The sequence below is a fragment of the Heteronotia binoei genome, chromosome 2 (genome assembly GCF_032191835.1).
Source record: "Heteronotia binoei isolate CCM8104 ecotype False Entrance Well chromosome 2, APGP_CSIRO_Hbin_v1, whole genome shotgun sequence".
In the NCBI taxonomy this organism is placed as follows: Eukaryota; Metazoa; Chordata; class Lepidosauria; order Squamata; family Gekkonidae; genus Heteronotia; species Heteronotia binoei.
This window is the reverse complement of record NC_083224.1, coordinates 28,903,711-28,923,203: the sequence shown is the minus strand read 5'-3', so window position 1 is coordinate 28,923,203 and position 19,493 is coordinate 28,903,711. Positions and strand designations below refer to the sequence as shown.

The 19,493-nt window shown below is 45.2% G+C and overlaps 1 protein-coding gene across 1 annotated transcript in view; it reads left to right on the top strand.

Annotated features, from left to right (window-relative positions):
• The first annotated feature begins 1,364 nt into the window (after positions 1–1,364).
• The window catches only part of GNAS (GNAS complex locus), a 314,347-nt gene continuing 296,218 nt past the window's right edge, over positions 1,365–19,493 (top strand). Inside the window, exon 1 of the mRNA XM_060230725.1 lies at positions 1,365–1,596. Within this exon, the coding sequence (XP_060086708.1) occupies positions 1,365–1,596 (232 nt within the window). The remainder of the gene's footprint in view (positions 1,597–19,493) is intronic.

The window sequence follows — 19,493 nt, the reverse complement described above, 5'->3', positions numbered from 1 at the left end:
AGGACACTCAGCCAATAGAAGGAAGAGAGGCTTGGCTCAGTAGCTCTGCTGTACGATTGAGAGAGCCCGGCAAAACAAACTCTTCCTCTTCCCCCTTCCTCCCCAAGGGAGGAGCCTCAGCCAAAGAAGAAAACAGAAGCTTTGCTCTGTAGCTCTTGCGTGATTGAGCAAGTCTGGCAAAGCGAGCTGTGACACAAAAGGAAGCAAGAGAGGGAGAAGGAAGCAGATAACAGTTGGGGGAGTGATAGAAGCCCCCCGGGGATGGGGCAAGGTCACAAGTTTGACACCCCTGGTATAGAGGCTGAAGTCAGTCTAGGATCTGAGAGACGCAGGCTGAAATCCCTACTCTGCCCTGGAAAGCTTACTAGGCCGTCTTCATTCTTCCTACCTCACAGGACTGTTATGAGGATAAAAAGCAGGAAAAGAAAATGAAGCCATATGCTGTTTCTCCACATTGGCAAGAAAGTGTGGGGTATAAATATCTAAACAGGTGACTCCCATATTCTCCCTTCCTCTCTTGTACTTTAAATTGTATGTAAAATCACACAATCGTTCAAAGCGAGAGTTGTTATTATTATTATTAGGAGGAGAGAGGATAGATTCAAGTGGGTAGCTGTTGGCCTGAACAGGCAGAGCAAAGTTTGAGTGCAGTGGCACTTGTATGACCAACAGGGCTGCACGGTTTTAATCCTGCTATGAGCTTTCGTGCATGCACCATACCAAGAATAAAACTTTGTTGGTTTTAAAGGTACCTCTGGACTACACAGTAATAAAGTCTTCAAGCAATTCGCCGATAAAAAGAAGTGATCGAGCGCCATCAAAAAGAGAAAAACAGTAGCAGACTTGAGCAAGAGCAGCATTTTAAAAAAGAGAAAAAGCAGGGGGTGGGGGGCGGAGACTCCGGGAGGAGTCCAGCACGCACAAGGGATTGCCGGCCCCCTGGCCTCAGACTGAGAAAAGTTAACTTTCTCCCCCTTTTCAGTTTTTCCCCCCTCTGGAGAATACGGTAAAGGCGTCTCCGTCACGTGCGTCACTTTTCCTTCTCGCTTATGATTATTGGAAGGGAGGAAGACGATTCTCTCGGAGCCCAAGGAAAGCGGGCAGCTTTGGCCGCTCTGAGGAGGAGATGGTTCCACTTTAAAAGCCGCCCTCGGGGAGGGCCGGGACTTCCCTGGGCTGGCGGCGACCACCCCGCGCTCCTGCCTCCGGCTGCAGAGTCTTCTCCAAAGGGGGACCGAGAGGCGCGGCGACCTTCCTTCCCTTCTCCTCCTCCTGCCGGCCGATCCGAGTCTTTCCCTTCTAGCCGGGTGTGCGTGCGAGTCGCGTGTCCGGCCCGGGGGACGTGGGAACCTTTGGCCGCCACCATGGGGATGTGTTCCAGCCTCCGGCCCAGGCTGCTGGGGGGCGCCCACCCGCCGATCCCTCCCTACGTGCCGGGAGACGCGGAGGTCTCGGAGCGCGGTGGCGACCGGACGGCCACCAAGCAGGAGCTCAAAGCCAAGCAGAAAGCCGACCGGAAGCGGAGCAAAAGCATCGACAAGTCGTTGAAAGCCGAGAAGCGGGAGTACAAGCAGACCCACCGCCTGCTCTTGCTGGGTGAGTGAGCTGCCGCCCTGGAGGGGTCGTGCGCCCTGGCAGAGGCCGTGGCGCGGTGGTGGTGGGGGGGCGTGCAGCAGCAGCAGCCCACTCGCGCTGGCCGTAGAGAATCGCCGCCTTGTTCCCCAGGCTTGGAGCGGCCGAGGGTTTGAAAGGCTGCCTTGACTGCCCGCCAGAGCCCTCGCTCGCTGCGGTCTGCGTTTAGCGTTCACGCGTTTGGAATCTGCTTCGCAGCGCGCACCCTCCCCGCGCCCGCCGCCAGTTGCAATTTGGTCTGCCAGTGGGGGAAAAAAAAAAGAAAAGTCTCCAACGTTGCAGATTGGTGTGCGAAGGGTGTTCCTTGCTCGCCTTCTCTTCTCCACTCCCCCCCCTCCGGCTCCGAGTGTGTGCAGTGCGCTTAGTTTAGCTGGAGTTGTTAGAAAAAGGCGGGTCGAGATCCGGAAGGAGGTGGCTGTTTTGGAGGCTGAAGTGAAGAGCCGTGTGGTCTGGCGGTTGCAAAGGTTGTTGAGGCTTGCGATTGTTTTTTTCCTCCCGCCTTGCATGGGGCCAGAGACAATCTCTGCGAACGCGGCTTTTGCAGCTGGAGGTGACAGATGGGAGGAAAGGCCGGGAGTGTTTGCAAGCAAAGGTCTCCCTCTCTCCAGCCTACTCCCCCCCCCCTCCCCGGTTTCGCAACAGGCTCAAAGAGGGCGCGCTCCTTCCGATTGGCTCTCTCGGCCACAACAAGTTGCAAGTGCTTCGGAAGCGCGGGTCTAGTAGATCGGGCTAAGAGATGCCCTGCGGACATCTTAAGAACTGGCCCAAAGAGGCCAGCCCGAATAGTATGTTACTTTTAGTCTGGATTTTTTTTTTTTTAATTCTCTTTCTCCCCTCCCCTTCTGAAATCTGTTTTCTGTTTTGATGGCTAAAAATCTCTTATGTGATGGAGGGGCTTTTCCTTGGCTCTTTTTGCAGAGTGGGAAACGACTGTTGCTTGCACAGGGGACTACCTTTACCTTTACTAATTTTATTAATCTGTGAAACAATTAAGGATGTGAGACGTTGATCAAATGCTACATCCACCCGTGCACAAATTTTTGCTTTCAGGGTTATGTCCAATGTCAGATTATTTGCCTGCATGTCACCTCTTACCGAATCGTAGAATCATAGAGTTGGAAGGGACCTCCAGGGTTGTCTAGTCCAACCCTCTGCACAAAGCAATACATTCACAAATACACCCCCAGTGACATCTGCTCCATGCCCGGAAGATTGGGTGTGTGGGGGGACCCTCTAGGTCGGATCTCTGGCCTGGAGAAAAATTGCTGTCCCCAAAGTGACCAATAGCATTTCCTTGGGCATGTAAGAAAGGGCCATGAGAACTAAGCACAGATGCAACCCTTCCTGCCCTCCCTCTCATGATCTGCCTAATTCACAGGATCAGCGTTGCTGTTGGATGACCATGTAGCCTCTGTTTAGAAACCTCCAAAGAAGAAAAACCCACCACCTCACAAAGAGCCTGTTCCACTGTGGAACTGCTCTAACTGTTAGGAAGTTCTTCCTAATGTTTAGCCAAAAACTCTTTTGATATAATTTCAACCTGTCGGTTCTGGTGAACTTTTTATGATACTTTTTGTTTATTGATACCCACTGTAGTTCCCCCCCTTGTTCATGAACGGAATTAATCAACATGGGGCAAATATGTCTCCCATTTCACATAAGAGCCCAGCTGGATCAGACTAGTGGTCCATCCCATACATAAGAACATAAGAGAAGCCATGTTGGATCAGGCCAATGACACATCCAGTCCAACACTCTGTCACACAGTGGCCAAAAAACCAGGGGCCAGGACATTAGAAACCCTCCCACTGTTGCCCCCCCAACACCAAGAATACAGAGCTTCACTGCCCCAAACAGAGAGTTCCATCTGTACCCTGTGGCTAATAGCCACAGATGGACCTCTGCTCCATATGTTTTTCCAATTCCCTCTTCAAACTATCTATGCTTGCAGCTGCCACCACCTCCTGTGGCAATGAATTCCATGTGATAATCTCCCTTTGGCTGAAGAAGTACTTCCTTTGATTCCCCACTCCTTCACTTGCACCTGCTGGAATGGCCTTGGGTTAGGCATAGCTCTGTCAGAGGTTGTCCTTGTGAGAGCCCTCTCAGCCCCATTCACCTCACAGGGTGTCTGTTGTGGGGGGAGAAGATATAGGAGATTGTAAGCTGCTCTGAGTCTCTAATTCAGAGAGAAGAGCAAGGTATAAATCTGCAATTATTCTTCTTTATCTGTTCTAATATGACTGCTCAGCAGTGTCCACGAGTTCTTGGATTGTGAGAAAGGGGGGAAAGTACTTCTTTCTCTACCTTCTCTATCCCATGCATAATCTTGTAAACCTCTACAATGTCACCCTTCAGTTGACATTTCTTCAAGCTAAAGAGCCCTGAGCACTTTAACCTTTCTACATAGGGAAAGTGTTCCAATCTTTTAATCCAGGTGTGATTAACTCATTTGTTATGAGGGCTGGATCTTACATAAATGAGACCTATTGGATCCCCCTTGATTCACTCCCTCAAAGAACACAACAGGTTAGTGAGACAAGGATCTTCTGTTACAAAACCCATGCTGAGTCTTCCTCAATAGCTTTTGTTCATCAGTGTGCCTACTAATTCTCTCTTTAATAACAGTTTCCATCAACTTTCCCAGTATTGAAGTCAGACTGACCTGCCTGTAATTTCCTGGATCTCCTCTGGAACCCTTTTTAAAGATGGGGGTGACATTAGCCACCTTCCAGTCCTCAGGAATGGAGGCAGATTTTAATGAAATATTACATATTTTTTTCAGGAGATCCACAAGTTCGCATTTGAGTTCTTTCAGAACTCTTGAATGTATGCCATCTTGGCCTGGTAATTTATCAGTTTTAAAATTGTCAGTTGTAGGACCTCTCTCGTCACCTCAATCTGACTCAGATCGTTCAAAACCCCTCCCCAAATCAGCAGTTCTGGAGTGGGCAAGCACTTCTCATCTTCTACAGAGAAGACGGAGGCAAAAAATGCATTCAGTTTCTCAGCCATTTCCCTATTGCCTTTCAGTGATCCTTTTACCCCTTGGTCATTCGAGGGCCCCACTGCCTCCCTGGCTGGTTTCCTGCTTCTAATGTATTTGAAGAAATTTTTATTGTTGGTCTTTATGTTTTTTGCAATATGCTCCTCATAGTCCCTTTTTGCCTGCCTGATCACAGACTTGCATTTGATTTTCCACAGCCTGTGGTCCCTTTTATTAACCTCACTTGGACTAGCTTTCCACTGCTTAAAGGAATCCTTCTTACCTTTTATAACTTCTATTACTTTGTTTTTTAACCATGCAGGCCTTTTTCTATACCTATTTGTACCTTTCCTAGCCTGCAGTATATATTTTATTTGTGCTTCTAAGATTGTAATTTTAAATAGTCTCCAAGCTTCCCCAAAGGTTATGACCTTTTCTTTCAGTTTTATTTTCACATGCCCCTTCATCTCAGAGAAGTTACCCCCTTCAAAGTTAAAAGTTGTTGTGTTGGTCTTTTGGGGCAACTCCTTATTTATACAAATGGTGAAATCAACAATGTTATGGTCACTGTTCCCAAGCGGTGCAATCACTTTTACAACTCTCATCAGGTCTTGGGCATTACTTAGGTTCAAGTGTCCAGGATCATCTTTCCCCTGGGAGGTTCTGTGACCATCTTCTCCATAGCACAGTCATTGAGAGTGTCTGGAAACTCAATGTCTTTGTCTCGACTTGAACATATATTGACCCAACAATGTGTGGGTAGTTAAAATCACCTATTATGACAGTTTTTATGTCTAGCCACTATCTTTAATTCATTAATCATTTCATATTCATCCTCTATCTTTTGATCTGGTGGGCGATAACAAATTCCCAGAGCTAAGCTTCCTTTTGGGCCCATGATTTTGACACTGAGCATTCCAACGCCCCAATTTTACCTCAGAAACTTCTAGCATTCATATATAAATATCTAAAATTTCCCAGGCATGTTAGGCCTGCAACCTTCCTCCTGCTGCCTCAAGACCTTGCCAGGCAATCCATAATGTTTGTCACCTTCTCAGTGGACAACTCTAATCCATTGCCCTGTAGAAAAGTAACAGCTTTGAGATGAGCTATCCTGAACCATAGACATTTCATCTCCTGTCAGCTTCCCCCTCCAAAATTTCTCATACAATGGCCAACCAGTTCCTCTGGAGGGCCAACATCAAGGTATAGGCTGAGGCCTTCCTCTGATGTTGCATTATGGTTCTGAGGTTCAGAGGTTTAGTGTCTCTGAATGTGGAGGTTCCTCTCAGTCACCATGTCTAGCAGCCACTGATAGACTTCTCTTCATGAATATATCGAATCCCATTGTTCCCTGTAATAATGTTCTTTCCAGGTTTCTAGGGCCCCAGACAAAGAATCCCTTTAGGTCCCTAACCCGCCCCCAGTTCAAAGACCATATGAAAACCATGCATATAATTTGAAGCTGCCTTATATTGATTCAGACTGTTAGTCCATCATACTCAGTTTTGCCTACTCAGGCTGGCAGCAGCTCTCCAGAGTCTTGGTTGGAGATCTTTCACATCACTGGCTACCTGCTCCTTACTGGAGATTCTGAATCTGGGACACCGCTGCATGTCAAGCAGATGCTCTGCCAAAATTTCCCTGTTCTTTGGGCTCTGAGAATGACTGAAGATCCTGGAAATTTGTCCACTTAGTCCCTCTCTTTCTGTCAGCAGTTCTATCTCTTGCTGTCAGGTTCTGTGCAGTTCTCATCAACTCAGCCTTTTTGATTTGAATCAAATAAGGAGTTTATTGAAGAGATACATGTTGACAGCAAAGACTATTCTTGTTAGAACTGACCTCATAGGCTAGGGCCAGATACTTATATACTAGGCGTGGCAGTTAATGTCATAAGCAATCCAAGGCATGAAAAAACAACAGCAAAGCATTTTAAATATATATGCCCATTCTCTCCCCCCAGTTGTTAAGTGTCTTTTCTTTGGAAATAAACTCCAAACCATTCTTCCAGCAATTCTGATAAGCACTTGTTCTTCAAAATCAAGAAAAAGGGAGGCCATGCTCTCTTGTGGATCCACTTTGTATTCCATTCCATTATAAGATTACATGTGATGTAACAATGACCAAAGCAAAGCAAAATCATAACTGGTTAGCAAGATGCATTATAAAAGGCAGAATCATAGTACATATATCCAGGAATAAAGATCAGCATTGGAGATTCAGCTGATGTAAGATCTTTGGCAAGAAATCCTTTATTGACACTTGCTGCAAGATCCTAAACATGCCTAATTAAAATTAAGTCCCACTGGCATCATAAGACCTCCAAGTAACATGTCTACTGATCAAATTTAGAAGATATCTTTGTTTTGTTTGTTGGGTGATAGGAAGTCATCAAGAGTACTTTTCCTAGAGAGAATTCTGTAGTGGTTTCTTATCTAAGGTCCCTTTCATGTGGGTTCCTTAACCCGTTTTGGCTTCTGAAAGCAAAAGGATTAATTTTATATCCTGTAACTACAACCAGTGCAAATTGGAGCAAAACTGATTTTAGAAAACCCAGATTAAAACCTCATTTGCTTTCATCCTTAAGGCGCATAAAACATGTAAACAATCCATTTGCCGTCAAAAGCCACAGTGGTTTAAAGAGCCCCTATGAAAGGAACATCTGAGAACTTTAGAAACTATGAATCAATGAATCAAAAGTAGATTTGCAATTTACAGACGTACACACCTGAACAGCACATATTCATGACTGGTACAGCACAGACATTGTCTGCAGTTTTTGATGCAATAATTCATAGCAAGAGGTGACATTTATCAGAGACTGTAAAACAAAATATTGCAAGCGGGCTAATATTTTAAGCAAGTTTTATTTTAAGCAAAAAAAAATCTTTAATTGTACGTCTGTGCCCTTTATAAAGTTTATATGTCCGCTACCTGGCATTACATTTTATGATACACATGACTCGGCCCGACAAGGTCTCATTTATGTCAGATCTGGCCCTCATAACAAATGAGTTTGACACCCCTGGTCTATGCCATCATAGCATCTAGTGGTAGTGAATCCCACAGGCAAGTCTTGTGGTTCCAAAAGGATGTAAATTCACTTTTCCATTCTGCAGTATAAATGTTTTCTTTATCCCATAATTTCATTCATTCATTCACCAAAGGGAAAATAGAAACAAAATGTGGTGGTGGTGGAAAGTTTTGTTAAGTCTCATAAGAATATAAGAGAAGCCATGTTGGATCAGGCCATCCAGTCCAACACTGTGTCATACAGTGGCCAAAAAAACCCAGGTGCCATTAGGAAGTCCATCAGTGGGGCCAGGGCACTAGAGGCCCTCACACTGTTGCCCCTCCCAAGCACCAAGAATACAGAGCATCACTTGCTTCAGACAGAGAGTTCCAACAATACGCTATGGCTAATAGCCACTGTTGGACTTCTTCTCCATATGTTTATCCAGTCCCCTCTTGAAGCTTGCTATGCTATATCTCTATATATGCGATATACTCTATATATACTCTCCTATGTGAAACTGAACTTATTCCAGAGGGCTTTTCTGCACAGCTCATAGGGTTACACTTGCATCAATAGACTGTGGACTACACTGCTGCATATAGTGTATTGTAAGCAGGATCCTTCTCTGTACTGTTCCATGGGTCATATGAATACTTACACTATGGAGAGCCAGTCTGGTGTGGTGGTTAAGAGCAGGGAGACTCTCATTCGGGGAACCGGGTTTTATTCCCCACTCCTTCACATGTAGCCTGCTGGGTGACTTTGGGTCAGTCACAGTTCTTGAAAGAGCTATTCTCTCAAGAGAAGGTCTCAAAAGAGCTCTCTCAGCCCCACCTACTTCACAAGGTGTCTGTTGTGGGGAGAGGAAGTGAAGGAGATTATAAACTGCTTTGAAATGCCAAGTGAAAGGTAGGGTATATGGTAAATGCAATCTCCTCCTCCTCCTCCTGGTGGTTCCGGACTTGTAAAATCTTAATGCACTGATTATTGAATGTCCCATTTTGTAGGTTGCACTGGCCCACTGTGTCTAACTTGCCTTGAGAGCCTATGAGAAAGGCAAATTATAAATAATGTTACATAGATAGATAAAGCCACATCTGACTTATGGCAACTCCTTACGGTTTTCAATGCAAGAGATGCACAGAAGTGGTTCACCCTTGCCTGGACTTCCTTGGTGGTCTCTCATCCAAGGGTGGAATTCTAGCAGGAGCTCTTTTGAATATTAGGCCACATACCCCTGATGTAGCCAATCCTCCAAGAGCTTACAAAAAAGAACCCTGTAAGCTCTTGGAGGATTGGCTACATCAGGGGTGTGTGGCCTAATATGCAAAGGAGCTCCTGCTAGAATTCCACCCCCGCTCTCATCTTAGCAGCTGAGATCTAATGATAATGGGCCGTCTAGGTCTGGGCAGGCACAAGGTAACTATGGTGACTTATCAGGAGCAGGCCTGAGAACATGAGGATTGTCCCTGTTGGATGTGGGGCTGTTGCAGAGTTTTGAGTTGCTATTTACATTGCGTCCTGCAGGCAGGGGAGGGATGGGTGTAGCTATTTTGAAGTGCAGCTAGGATGACTATCAGCTGATTGAGATAACATATTTTTAGTTATTATCTTGTGAGCTTAAAGGTAATTTGGCAAAAGCTTAAGAAGTCTGACCAAAATTGTGGAACCACAATCTGTTCATTCCGCCCCCCTCTCCCGCGTATCTCACAAGATTCCACAGCTGGGAGTGGAAAGGGAATAGGCTTGCATATTCTTCTGAGCAAGTTGTCTAAAACAGTGGCACTCAGTTGGTGGTTGGTGGAGAGTCACAGTCACCTCATAAGAACATAAGAGAAGCCATGTTGGATCAGGCCAGTGGCCCATCTAGTCAAATACTCCGTATCACACAGTGGCCAAAACTCAGTTGCTGTCAGAAGGTCCACCAGTGAGGCTAGAGCTCAGAAAGCCTCCCACTGTTGCCCTCTAACCAAGCATCAAGAATACAGAGCATCACTTCCGTGGACATAAGAATGTAAGAGAAGCCATGCTGGATCAGACCAATGGCCCACCTAGTCAAACACACTGTATCATACAGTGGCCAAAACCCAGATGGCACCAGGAGATCCACCAGTGGGGCCAGAACTCCAGAAGCCCTCCCATTGTTGCCCCCCAGGCACCAAAAATACAGAGCATCACTGCACCCAGACAGAAAGTTCCATCTATACCTTGTGGCTAATAACCATTAGGGACCTTTGCTCCATGTGTTTATCTGAACCCTTCTTGAAGCTCTCTATGCTTGTAGCTGCTACCACTTCCTACAGCAGTGAATTCCATGTATTTATTATTCCATTCCTGGTATGAAGGGAGGCTTGCAGCTTACCTTTTCCTCCAGCAGTGGCTGTTTTAAGGTAGAGACCACCTGTCAATCACAAACCCCATCAGGCAAGAGCCTTGCCTACCACCTTGAAACATGAGGCACATAGGGTGCAGCGTGGAGACTAGTGGGAATTACAACTCCTCTCCAGACTACAGAGATCCCCTGGAGAAAATGTCTGATTTGGAGGGTGGACCTATGACATTGTACCCTGCTGAGGTCCCTCCCCTTCCCAAGCTCCACCCTCAGGATTTTTCCCACCCAGAACTGGCAATCTTAGGCACATACCATATTGGGGGACGGTGCTCAGAAGATCCACCAATGGCTTGTCAAAGAGCTACATGTGGCTGCTGAGCCACTGCATGAGCATCACTGGTTTAAAGGGCTGAGTTGGTATCAGAATGTTTAAAAAGGGAAAGGTAGTCCCCTATGCAAACACTGCCTCGTTACTGACCCATGGGGTGACATCACATCATGGTGTTTTCTTGGCAGACTTTTTACAGGGTAGTTTGCCATTGCCTTCCCCAGTCATCAGAATATTAGCCACCTGTTTCAGCAGGAAACCTGCCTTGATATGATTCAGTTTCAAGCTTGCCATGTTGTTCCAAACAGGGACAAACCAGTGGTTAAAGAACGATGCGTAGAGGACAGAACGAAACTTGAGTTTAGTGGCACCTTTAAGACCAACAAAGTTTAATTCTCTTTCTTTGATACTCACTGCCTATGGGTCTCCTTGCCTTCTACTCTTGAACTGTGTGAAGTTCCAAGGTGCTCTTGACTCTACAGAACAAGAAAAGGAGGCTGTTATACCCAGATGTGTTTGGAAAAGTTAGGATACAAATTTTCCCCAGTGTTTGGAGAACCCAGTGACATCAGGGGATGGCTGTTTTAAGAAGGCATCTGCGGTTTTTGTAAATCCTTCTAATTAAACGTTCTGAAAAACAATCAGGGACTACTTTAAATCCATGGAAGTTATCTTTCGATGATTCATCAAGGGCCTGTATCTACAAGACCACCTTTCCTCATATGTCCCCCAGAGAGCACTGTGTTAAGGAGCACAAAATCTGCTCTCTGTCCCCTGACCAAGGGAGGCCAGACTGACCTCTACAAGGGCCAGGGCCTTCTCGGTGTCAGCACCAATTATGTGGAACACCCTCCTAGAGGCCATAAGGGCCCTGTGGGATTTTCCCCAATTCAACAGGCCCTGCAAAACGGAACTATTCTGACTGGCCTACAATATCTACATGGGAGAGGACTGCCACTTTAATATAGGCTGAGCAACATCAGTTCTGAGGAACTGGAGACCATCATAAGGACCACTGTCAGGAAAAAAGTAATTATGATATCAATATTAATTAGACTGCCTGCTGAAGAAAGTTGTGATCCCGCCTATTTACATTTTTTTTGAGTAGCACCATAATGTAGCTTAATTGATTTTAGTTGCTTAAGTTTTATTTTAATACTGTAATCCAATATTGTTATTTTAAATGATTGTTAGCTGCCCTGAGTCCGCTAACGGATAGGGCAGGATATAAATCCTAAGTAAGTAAATAAATAAATTACCCAGGTGTCCTAAGCTTTTTGAGTCTGCAGGGCACATTTGGGATTTGGACACCATACGGTGGGCGCAACAACAAAATAGCTGCCACAGAATGGCTTCAGTAGCCAGTCAGAAGCCTTGCTGGCAAAAAGCCCTCCCTGGCCCCACCCACGTCCAAAAAACAATTTGCAGGCACCAGACAAGATGTAGGGAGGTGCCATGGCATCCACAGGCACCCCACTGGGGACCCCTGATCTAACCCATTCATCAGCTCATTCAATTCAGTGGAGTTAGAAAGATGTTTTAGTCTTGCACTGTAAACATAGAGACTGTACTTGCAGTTGAAGTGTTTGGGATACAAAGTGGGCTGAGGACCAAAACATGCAAGAATTGCTTTGGACATTTGAATTTAGTTCCACCAACCAAATTCAATAGCCGCTTTAGCGAGTGGCTCTTCTGGGTAACATCTGAGGAAGAACTATCACTGAGAATGTGTAGAGTTTCTTTTCAGATAAACTATCTCCGAGAAGTGCTTAGACTGCAGTTTCAGATCCGCCTTGTGCAATTCCCCCCTTTCAGTGTCAGGATAGTGTTTTTTTGTCTGATGGTGTTTCTGTAATATCTGAAGCAACTCAGCGCTGCTAGCAGATCCCACTGAAACGAATGGCACCTACTTTCATGTAAATGTCTTTAGGAACGGGGTCGATCATGTGTTTTATGGTCCACTTCATTTATGGCTGCATCACTGCCTCTATGGGACATTTCCTTGCTGCTTAACAAGCTGCATTTGTGAACCAAATTCAATAGTCAACTTAGATGCAGTTAACTTTAGAAGCCAGAGTGACTGGAGGGTCCAAGCTTTACATTTAGACCATCAGGAACATTCCATTCCTGGTCTGATTTAACCCGTCTTGACTCTATGGCCTCGTCCTCCCCAGGCCCCATCCCCAAATCTCCAGGAGTTTCCCCTCCTTGATCTGACAACCCTACCCCCCATCCCCCATCAATGGCCAGAGGAGGAACCTGTCAACCCTTGTGCTAGTTTATCTCAAATCATAATGAAACTGTGGGCATCCATGCCCACAGCTCATTCCAGTTCTGAAACAAAAGCCATTTATCCAGGGAAATGCAGGGACGTATCCTCAGGGCAGATATGAGCAGAACTGGAAATAACCCAAAGTTTAACTCCTAGTCCAGGGGTGGCCAAACTTCCTTGACATAAGAGCCACACAGAATAAATGTCAGATATTTGAGAGCTGCAAGATATGGATGACAGATGTTTGAGGGAATGAAGGAAGGAAGGAAGGCAGGCAAATAGATGGAGGGAAGGGAGGGGTTGAATGAAATCAACTTTAATTTTAAATGCATTCTTCAAGACAGCCAGAGGGGGGCTTCAAGAGCCACACAATACATATGAAAGAACCAATACAATACAATACACATGTGGCTCTCGAGCCACAATTTGGCCACCCCTGTCCTAGTCTTTGACCCTGACGGTTCCATAATTGAGACTGTCTCTGACCCGGATACCAGGGCTTTTTTGGAGCAGGAGCACAAAGGAACGCAGTTCTGGCTGGCTTGGTGTCAGGAGGTGTGGTCTAATATGCAAATGATTCATGCTGGGCTTTTTCTACAAAAAGTCCTGTGTGAAACAATGGGGATGTCATGAGGTGTGGCCTAATATGCAAATGAGTTCCTGCTGGACTTTTTCTACCAAAAAAGCCCTGCCTGATACTTTCCTACTGATGTTCATGTAATGCTTTTGTGACATGCTGAAGAGCTGAGTAGACCCACTTATAAGCTTGCATTTTGGAAACCGGTTGAAGAGTTGCTTGTGTTTTCAGCATTGTGAGAAAGCCAAAGCAAATCCAGTGCAGTGTTGGCACTTTCCCTTTCCTTGTTAGGCACATCCATTTTGCAGAGAAGAAATACTCTTTTGGAAATCAAGTTGCCAACTCTGAGTTGAGGGATTCCTGGAGATTTGAGGGTGGAGCCTAGGGTCGGTGGAGTCTGTGGAGGGGAGGGAGCTCAACAGGCATGTGACACCATAGAGTCCGCCCTCCAAAGCTGCCACTTTCTCCAGGGAAGCTGTAACATGGAGATCAGGAGAACTCCAGGCCTGACATGGAGGCCACCAACTGAACCTGGAAAGAGTAATGGCTCTTAGTACATCGAAGTCTGGATGGCCCAGGCTAGCCTGGTCTTGTCAGATCTCAGAAGCTAAGCAGGGTGGGCCCTGGCTAGTATTTGGATGAGAGACCAGCAGGAAATTCCAGGGTTGCTGTGGAAGGCAATAGCAAACCACCTGTTCATCTCTTGCCTTGAAAACCCTACAAGCAAAAGCGTTAAACTCATTTGTTGCAAGGGCTGGAGCTGACATAAATGTTACTTTGTTGGGCCAGGCCATGTCTGCCATAAAATGTAACACCAGTATATGAAACACTTTCAAGAGAAGCCAAGGACAAATAGAAGTGTGGAGCCCTGCTAGATCCATTGGAGATACAGAGCAGTGCCAATTGAAATACTGTATCCCTTGGTGAGCTGCCTGAGGAAGGATTCACTCTGAAAGTGGACGGAAGCAGCAGTCCAGTTGCAGCCACACCAGTTTGGGAATTACAGTCACACCTAGATTGGACTTCAGAAAGCCCTACAAACGAAGAAAGAACATTGTATATTGTAAAATGGACTGTAAAACATTTCTAAATTAACATGTGAAAAAAATACTGTGGTTTAAAATGTTGTTTTTCAATATACGTATTAGTTAAAGCTCTCATGGAGTGTTCTAAGTCATATACCTTAAAAAATGTAACAACGGCTTCCAGAGATACAAACTTGATAAATGACACAGGCAAGCCCAGTTAATGACCTTATTTTTTACTCAAAACACAAACAAAAGCAGTTGATTCCTAGAGTGAAAGCAACTGTTTTACTGGGGAATCTACAGAAGCCCCCATAAATATATTTAATCATATGCAAAACTAGTCCCCCCCACCAGGGATACCATACCTGCCTTTCATTTCTTAACAGCTTAGACTACACACACATCACCGTGTGCGTCCCTGCCTCCCCCTGCCCCCAAGCAGCCTCCTTAAAGTCTTAAAGCATGGTTTGAGTGGTGCTGTTCATCAATGTGTTTTGTTTTCAAAGTGTTTTGACTCGTTTCTGTGGAGCCCTTGAGGGAGGGGTAGGCTGAAGCTCCAAATGGATAAATCAACGCAATCGTTGAACGGTTCCAGGGGGTTGTATTCCCTCTGTGTTTTGCCATTGCTCATTCACAATGAAACCCTGTAGTGTTTCCTTGCAAGATGGTTCAAAAGAAAAGCGCCTAGCCTTGCAATCAGATATTTGTGTAGCTGTCTTTTCTCTTTGGGGAAGGGGAGGCACAGATCAGGGGCAAGGTCAGCATACCCACCATGGATCAGCAAATTGAGGTTCATCCATAAGAGAAGCCATGTTGGATCCAGTCCAACACTCTGTCACACAGTGGCTAAAAAACCCAGGTGCCATCAGGAGTTCCATCAGGTGGTCCAGGACACCCCACTGTTGCCCCCCCCCAAGCACTAAGACTACAGAGCATCTCTGCCCCAGACAGAGTTCCATCTATACCCTGTGTCTAATAGCCACTGGTGGACCTCTGCTCCATATGTTGATCCAATCCCCTCTTGAAGCCATCTATGCATGTAGCTGCCACCACCTTCTGTGGCAGTGAATTCCATATGTTAATCACCTGTTGGGTGAAGAAGTACTTCCTTTTCTCCATTCTAACCTGACTGTTCAGCAATTTCATTGCATGTCCACAAGTTCTTGTATTGTGAGAAAGGGAGAAAAGTACTTCTTTCACTGCCTTTTCTGTCCCATTTATAATTTTGTAAACCTCTATCATGTCACCCCTCAGTTGATGTTTCTCCAAGCTAAAGAGCTCCAAGCGCTTTAACCATTCTTCATAGGGAAAGTGTTCCAATCCTTTATCTATGAAGAAAGATTAAAGCGCTTTGCAACAATATGTATGCAAGTACAAACCTTGTTGCTTCATGAGGAATTTTTTTGTGAGTGTGAAGAGATTATGGCTTGATAAAGATGTTGCTGAAATGAGGAGCAACTGGGCACCCGTAATCTGAAAGCTGAAGAGGAGGGCACATTCTTCTGTGAAACTGGAAATTCTTCTTGGATTTGAATATATGATGTTTGGCTTTTGCATAGAGTGCTGCATTATTATGTTGTAATTGTTTTAATTTTGGGGTATTGTTATATGGTGATTTAATAACACAGAGTTGTAAAAAAATTATACTAAAAAAAGCAATTGTTATAAATACATAATAATAGGGTTGATATATCTTTGGCAAGTGTTTGCACAGTGTTTTTTCTTCTTTTGTAAATTTGCAGGTGGTGGCTGGAAATCTCCTGGGATTATGGCTGATCAGTTCCCCTGGAGAAAATGGACACTCTGGAAGGTGGACTCTATGGCAGGGGTGTCAAACTCATTTGTTATGAGGGCCGAATTTGACATAAATGAGACTTTGTTGGGCCAGGCTGGGCCATGTGTGTACCTATTTAACAAACATGACTAAAGATTTAAAAAAAAAACAACTTAAAACATGCTTAAAATATTAGCACTTGTTGATCTTGAAGGTGCTTTTTTTGTATTTTTCTTGTGGAATCCTAGGAATTGGGCAAAGGAAGCTCTTTTCCAGGGGACCAGGAGGGGGAGGAGCCTCAGCCAGTGGAGAAAACAGAGGTTTTGCTCTGTAGCTCCTGTTTGATTGAACAAGCCTGGCAAAGCAAGTTGAGATGCAGAAAGAAGCAAGAGAGGGAAAAGGAAGCAGACAAGAGCCAGTTGCTCAGGGGCCTGATGGGAGCTCTCCTGGGCCCTAATTTGGCCCCCGGGCCGCATGTTTGACATCCCTGCTCTATGGCATTATGCCCCCATTGAAGTCCCTCCCCTTCCCAAATCCCACCTCCTCAGGCTCCACCCCCAAAATCTCTAGTTTTTCCCAGCCAGGAGCTGGCAACCTTAAATATGGCCTATGCATATGGTGTAGTGCAGGGGTGGCCAATGGTAGCTCTCCAGATGTTTTTTGCCTACAACTCACATCAGCTCCATTCATTGGTCATGCTGGCTGGGGCTGATGGGAGTTGTAGGCAAAAAACATCTGGAGAACTACCGTTGGCCACCCCTGGTGTAGTGGTTAAAGTGTCAGTCTAGGATCTGGAAGACACAAGTTCAAAACCCTGCTCTGCTGAGGAAGCCTGCTGGGTGACCTTGAGCCAGTCACACCCTTTCAACCTAACCTACCTCTCAGGGTTGCTCTGATGATAAAATGGAGGAGAGGAGAATAATGTAAGCTACTTTTCCATTGGGGAGAATGGCAGGATCTCAATAAAGTCAATAAATCTTAAAAACAGCATTAAATAGGACAGTAAAAACCACAGTCTCAAGTTATTAAAGCAAAATATTAACTTAGGAGGTTGGAAAGTCTTGAGAGAGAGTCCAAGAATGTGTTCACTTGTCATGTGCAAGAAGAGATATTCTCTGCCAAGGCTTTTTTTTTTTTTTTAGAAAGAGCCCAACAGGGTCTCATTTGCATATTAGGCCACACCCCCTGACATCCTCATTCTTTCACACAGGGCTTTTTTTGTAGAAAAAGCCCAGCAGGAACTCATTTGCGTATTAGAGGACACCCCCTGGTGCCAAGCCGACCAGAACTGCATTCCTGTGTATTCCTGCTAAAAAAACCCCCTGTTCTGTGCCATGTAAAGTCACAGAGGGAGTTCTGGAGCAGAATGCTGCCATTGGGATCAGAGCTCAGTTTCCTAGAAAATTCCTAGCCCAGCTGGTTTTCCTGATGTGTTTTACCTAGAAGGTGAAATGTGCCCTTTTGCCCTGACAGAACTGGTGTTACTGGGCAGCAGCCCAAGGGTTCTAAAAGAGCTTGCTGATGTAATTTCTGAGCCTCTGGCTATTATTTTTGAGAATTCTTGGAGAACAGGAGAGGTGCCGAAAGATTGGAGGCAGGCGAATGTTGTCCCCATCTTCAAGAAGGGGAAAAAAGATGATCCGGGTAACTACCGACCCATCTGCTTGACGTCTATACCTGGAAAAGTTTTAGAACAGATCATCAAACAGTCGGTCCTGAAACATTTAGAAAGAATGGATGTGATTACTAAGAGCCTGCATGGTTTTCTCAAGAAAAGTCATGTCAGACTAACCTGATCTCTTTTTTGAAAAAGTGACTACCTTGCTGGATCAGGGAAATGCTGTAGACATCGTTTATCTTGATTTCAGTAAGGCTTTTGATAAAGTTCCACATGCTATCCTTGTTGACAAGTTGGTAAAATGTGGTTTGGATCCTGCTACCGTTATGTGGATCCATAACTGGTTGACAGATCGCATCCAAAGAGTGCTTGTGAATGGTTCCTCATCCTCTTGGAGAGGAGTGACAAGTGGAGTACCTCAAGGATCTGTCCTGGGACCTGTTTTGTTCAACATCTTTATCAATGATTTGGATGAAGGAATAGAGGAAATGCTTATTAAATTTGCAGATAATATGAAGTTGGGAGGGGTTGCAAACACAGAAGAAGACAGAAGCAGGATATACAGGATGACCTTGACAGGCTGGAAAACTGGGCTAAAATCAATAAAATGAATTTTAACAGGGATAAATGCAAAGTTCTGCATTTAGGTAGAAAAAAATCCAATGCATGGTTATAGGATGGGGGAGACTTGTCTTAGCAGTAGTATGTGCGAAAAGGATCTAGGGGTCTTAGTGAATCATATGCTGAACATGAGTCAACAGTGTGATGCGGTGGCTAAAAAGGCAAATGCAATTTTGGGCTGCATCAACAGAAGTATAGTGTCCAGATCACATGATGTGATGGTATCGCTTTACTCTGCTCTGGTAAGACCTCACCTGGAGTATTGTGTTCAGTTTTGGGCACCACATTTTAAGAAGGATATAGACAAGCTGGAATGGGTCCAGAGGAGGGCGATAAAGATGGTGAGTGGTTTGGAGACCAAGTCCTATGAGGAAAGGTTGAAGGAGCTGGGGATGTTTAGCCTGGAGAGGAGATGACTGAGAGGTGATATGATCACCATCTTCAAGTATTTGAAGGGCTGTCATATAGAGGATGGTGTGGAATTGTTTTCTGTGGCCCCAGAAGGTAGGACCAGAACCAGTGGGTTGAAATTAAATTAAAAGAGTTTCCAGCTCAACATTAGGAAGAACTTCCTGACTGTAAGAGCGATTCCTCAATGGAACAGGCTTCCTCGGGAGGTGGTGGGCTCTCCTTCCTTGGAGGTTTTTAAACAGAGGCCAGATGGCCATCTGACAGCAATGAAGATCCTGTGAATTTAGGGGGGAGGTATTTGTGAGTTTCCCGCATTGTGCAGGGGGTTGGGACTAGATGTCCCTAGAGGTCCCTTCCAACTCTATGATTCTATTTCAATTGTGGAAGAACCAGTGGATGGATGGCATCCAGATTGCTCTCTCTCCTCCTTTCTCCTTTCCTTTCCTTTCCTTTCCTTTCCTTTCCTTTCCTTTCCTTTCCTTTCCTTTCCTTTCCTTTCCTTTCCTTTCCTTTCCTTTCCTTTCCTTTCCTTTCCTTTCCTTTCCTTTCCTTTCCTTTCCTTTCCTTTCCTTTCCTTTCCTTTCCTTTCCTTTCCTTTCCTTTCCTGACAAATGTAGAAAACCCCTGGACAGCCCACATGAACATAGCAGTTAGGGAGAAGTGCTTACAGGTTGCTCAGTCTGGGTTAGAATTTTGAGGAAATGGCTCAGCAATTAAAGATTGAGGTCATAAGTCTACAATGAGTCAACATTTCTAAATTTAGAAGATCATATGCAACTGCAATTGCCCCATCCCCAAACACCTCCACACACACACACACACACACACACACACACACACACACACACACAGGCCTCTGAAAGAAAACAAATGGAAATATCACTTTCTCCTGGAAGGT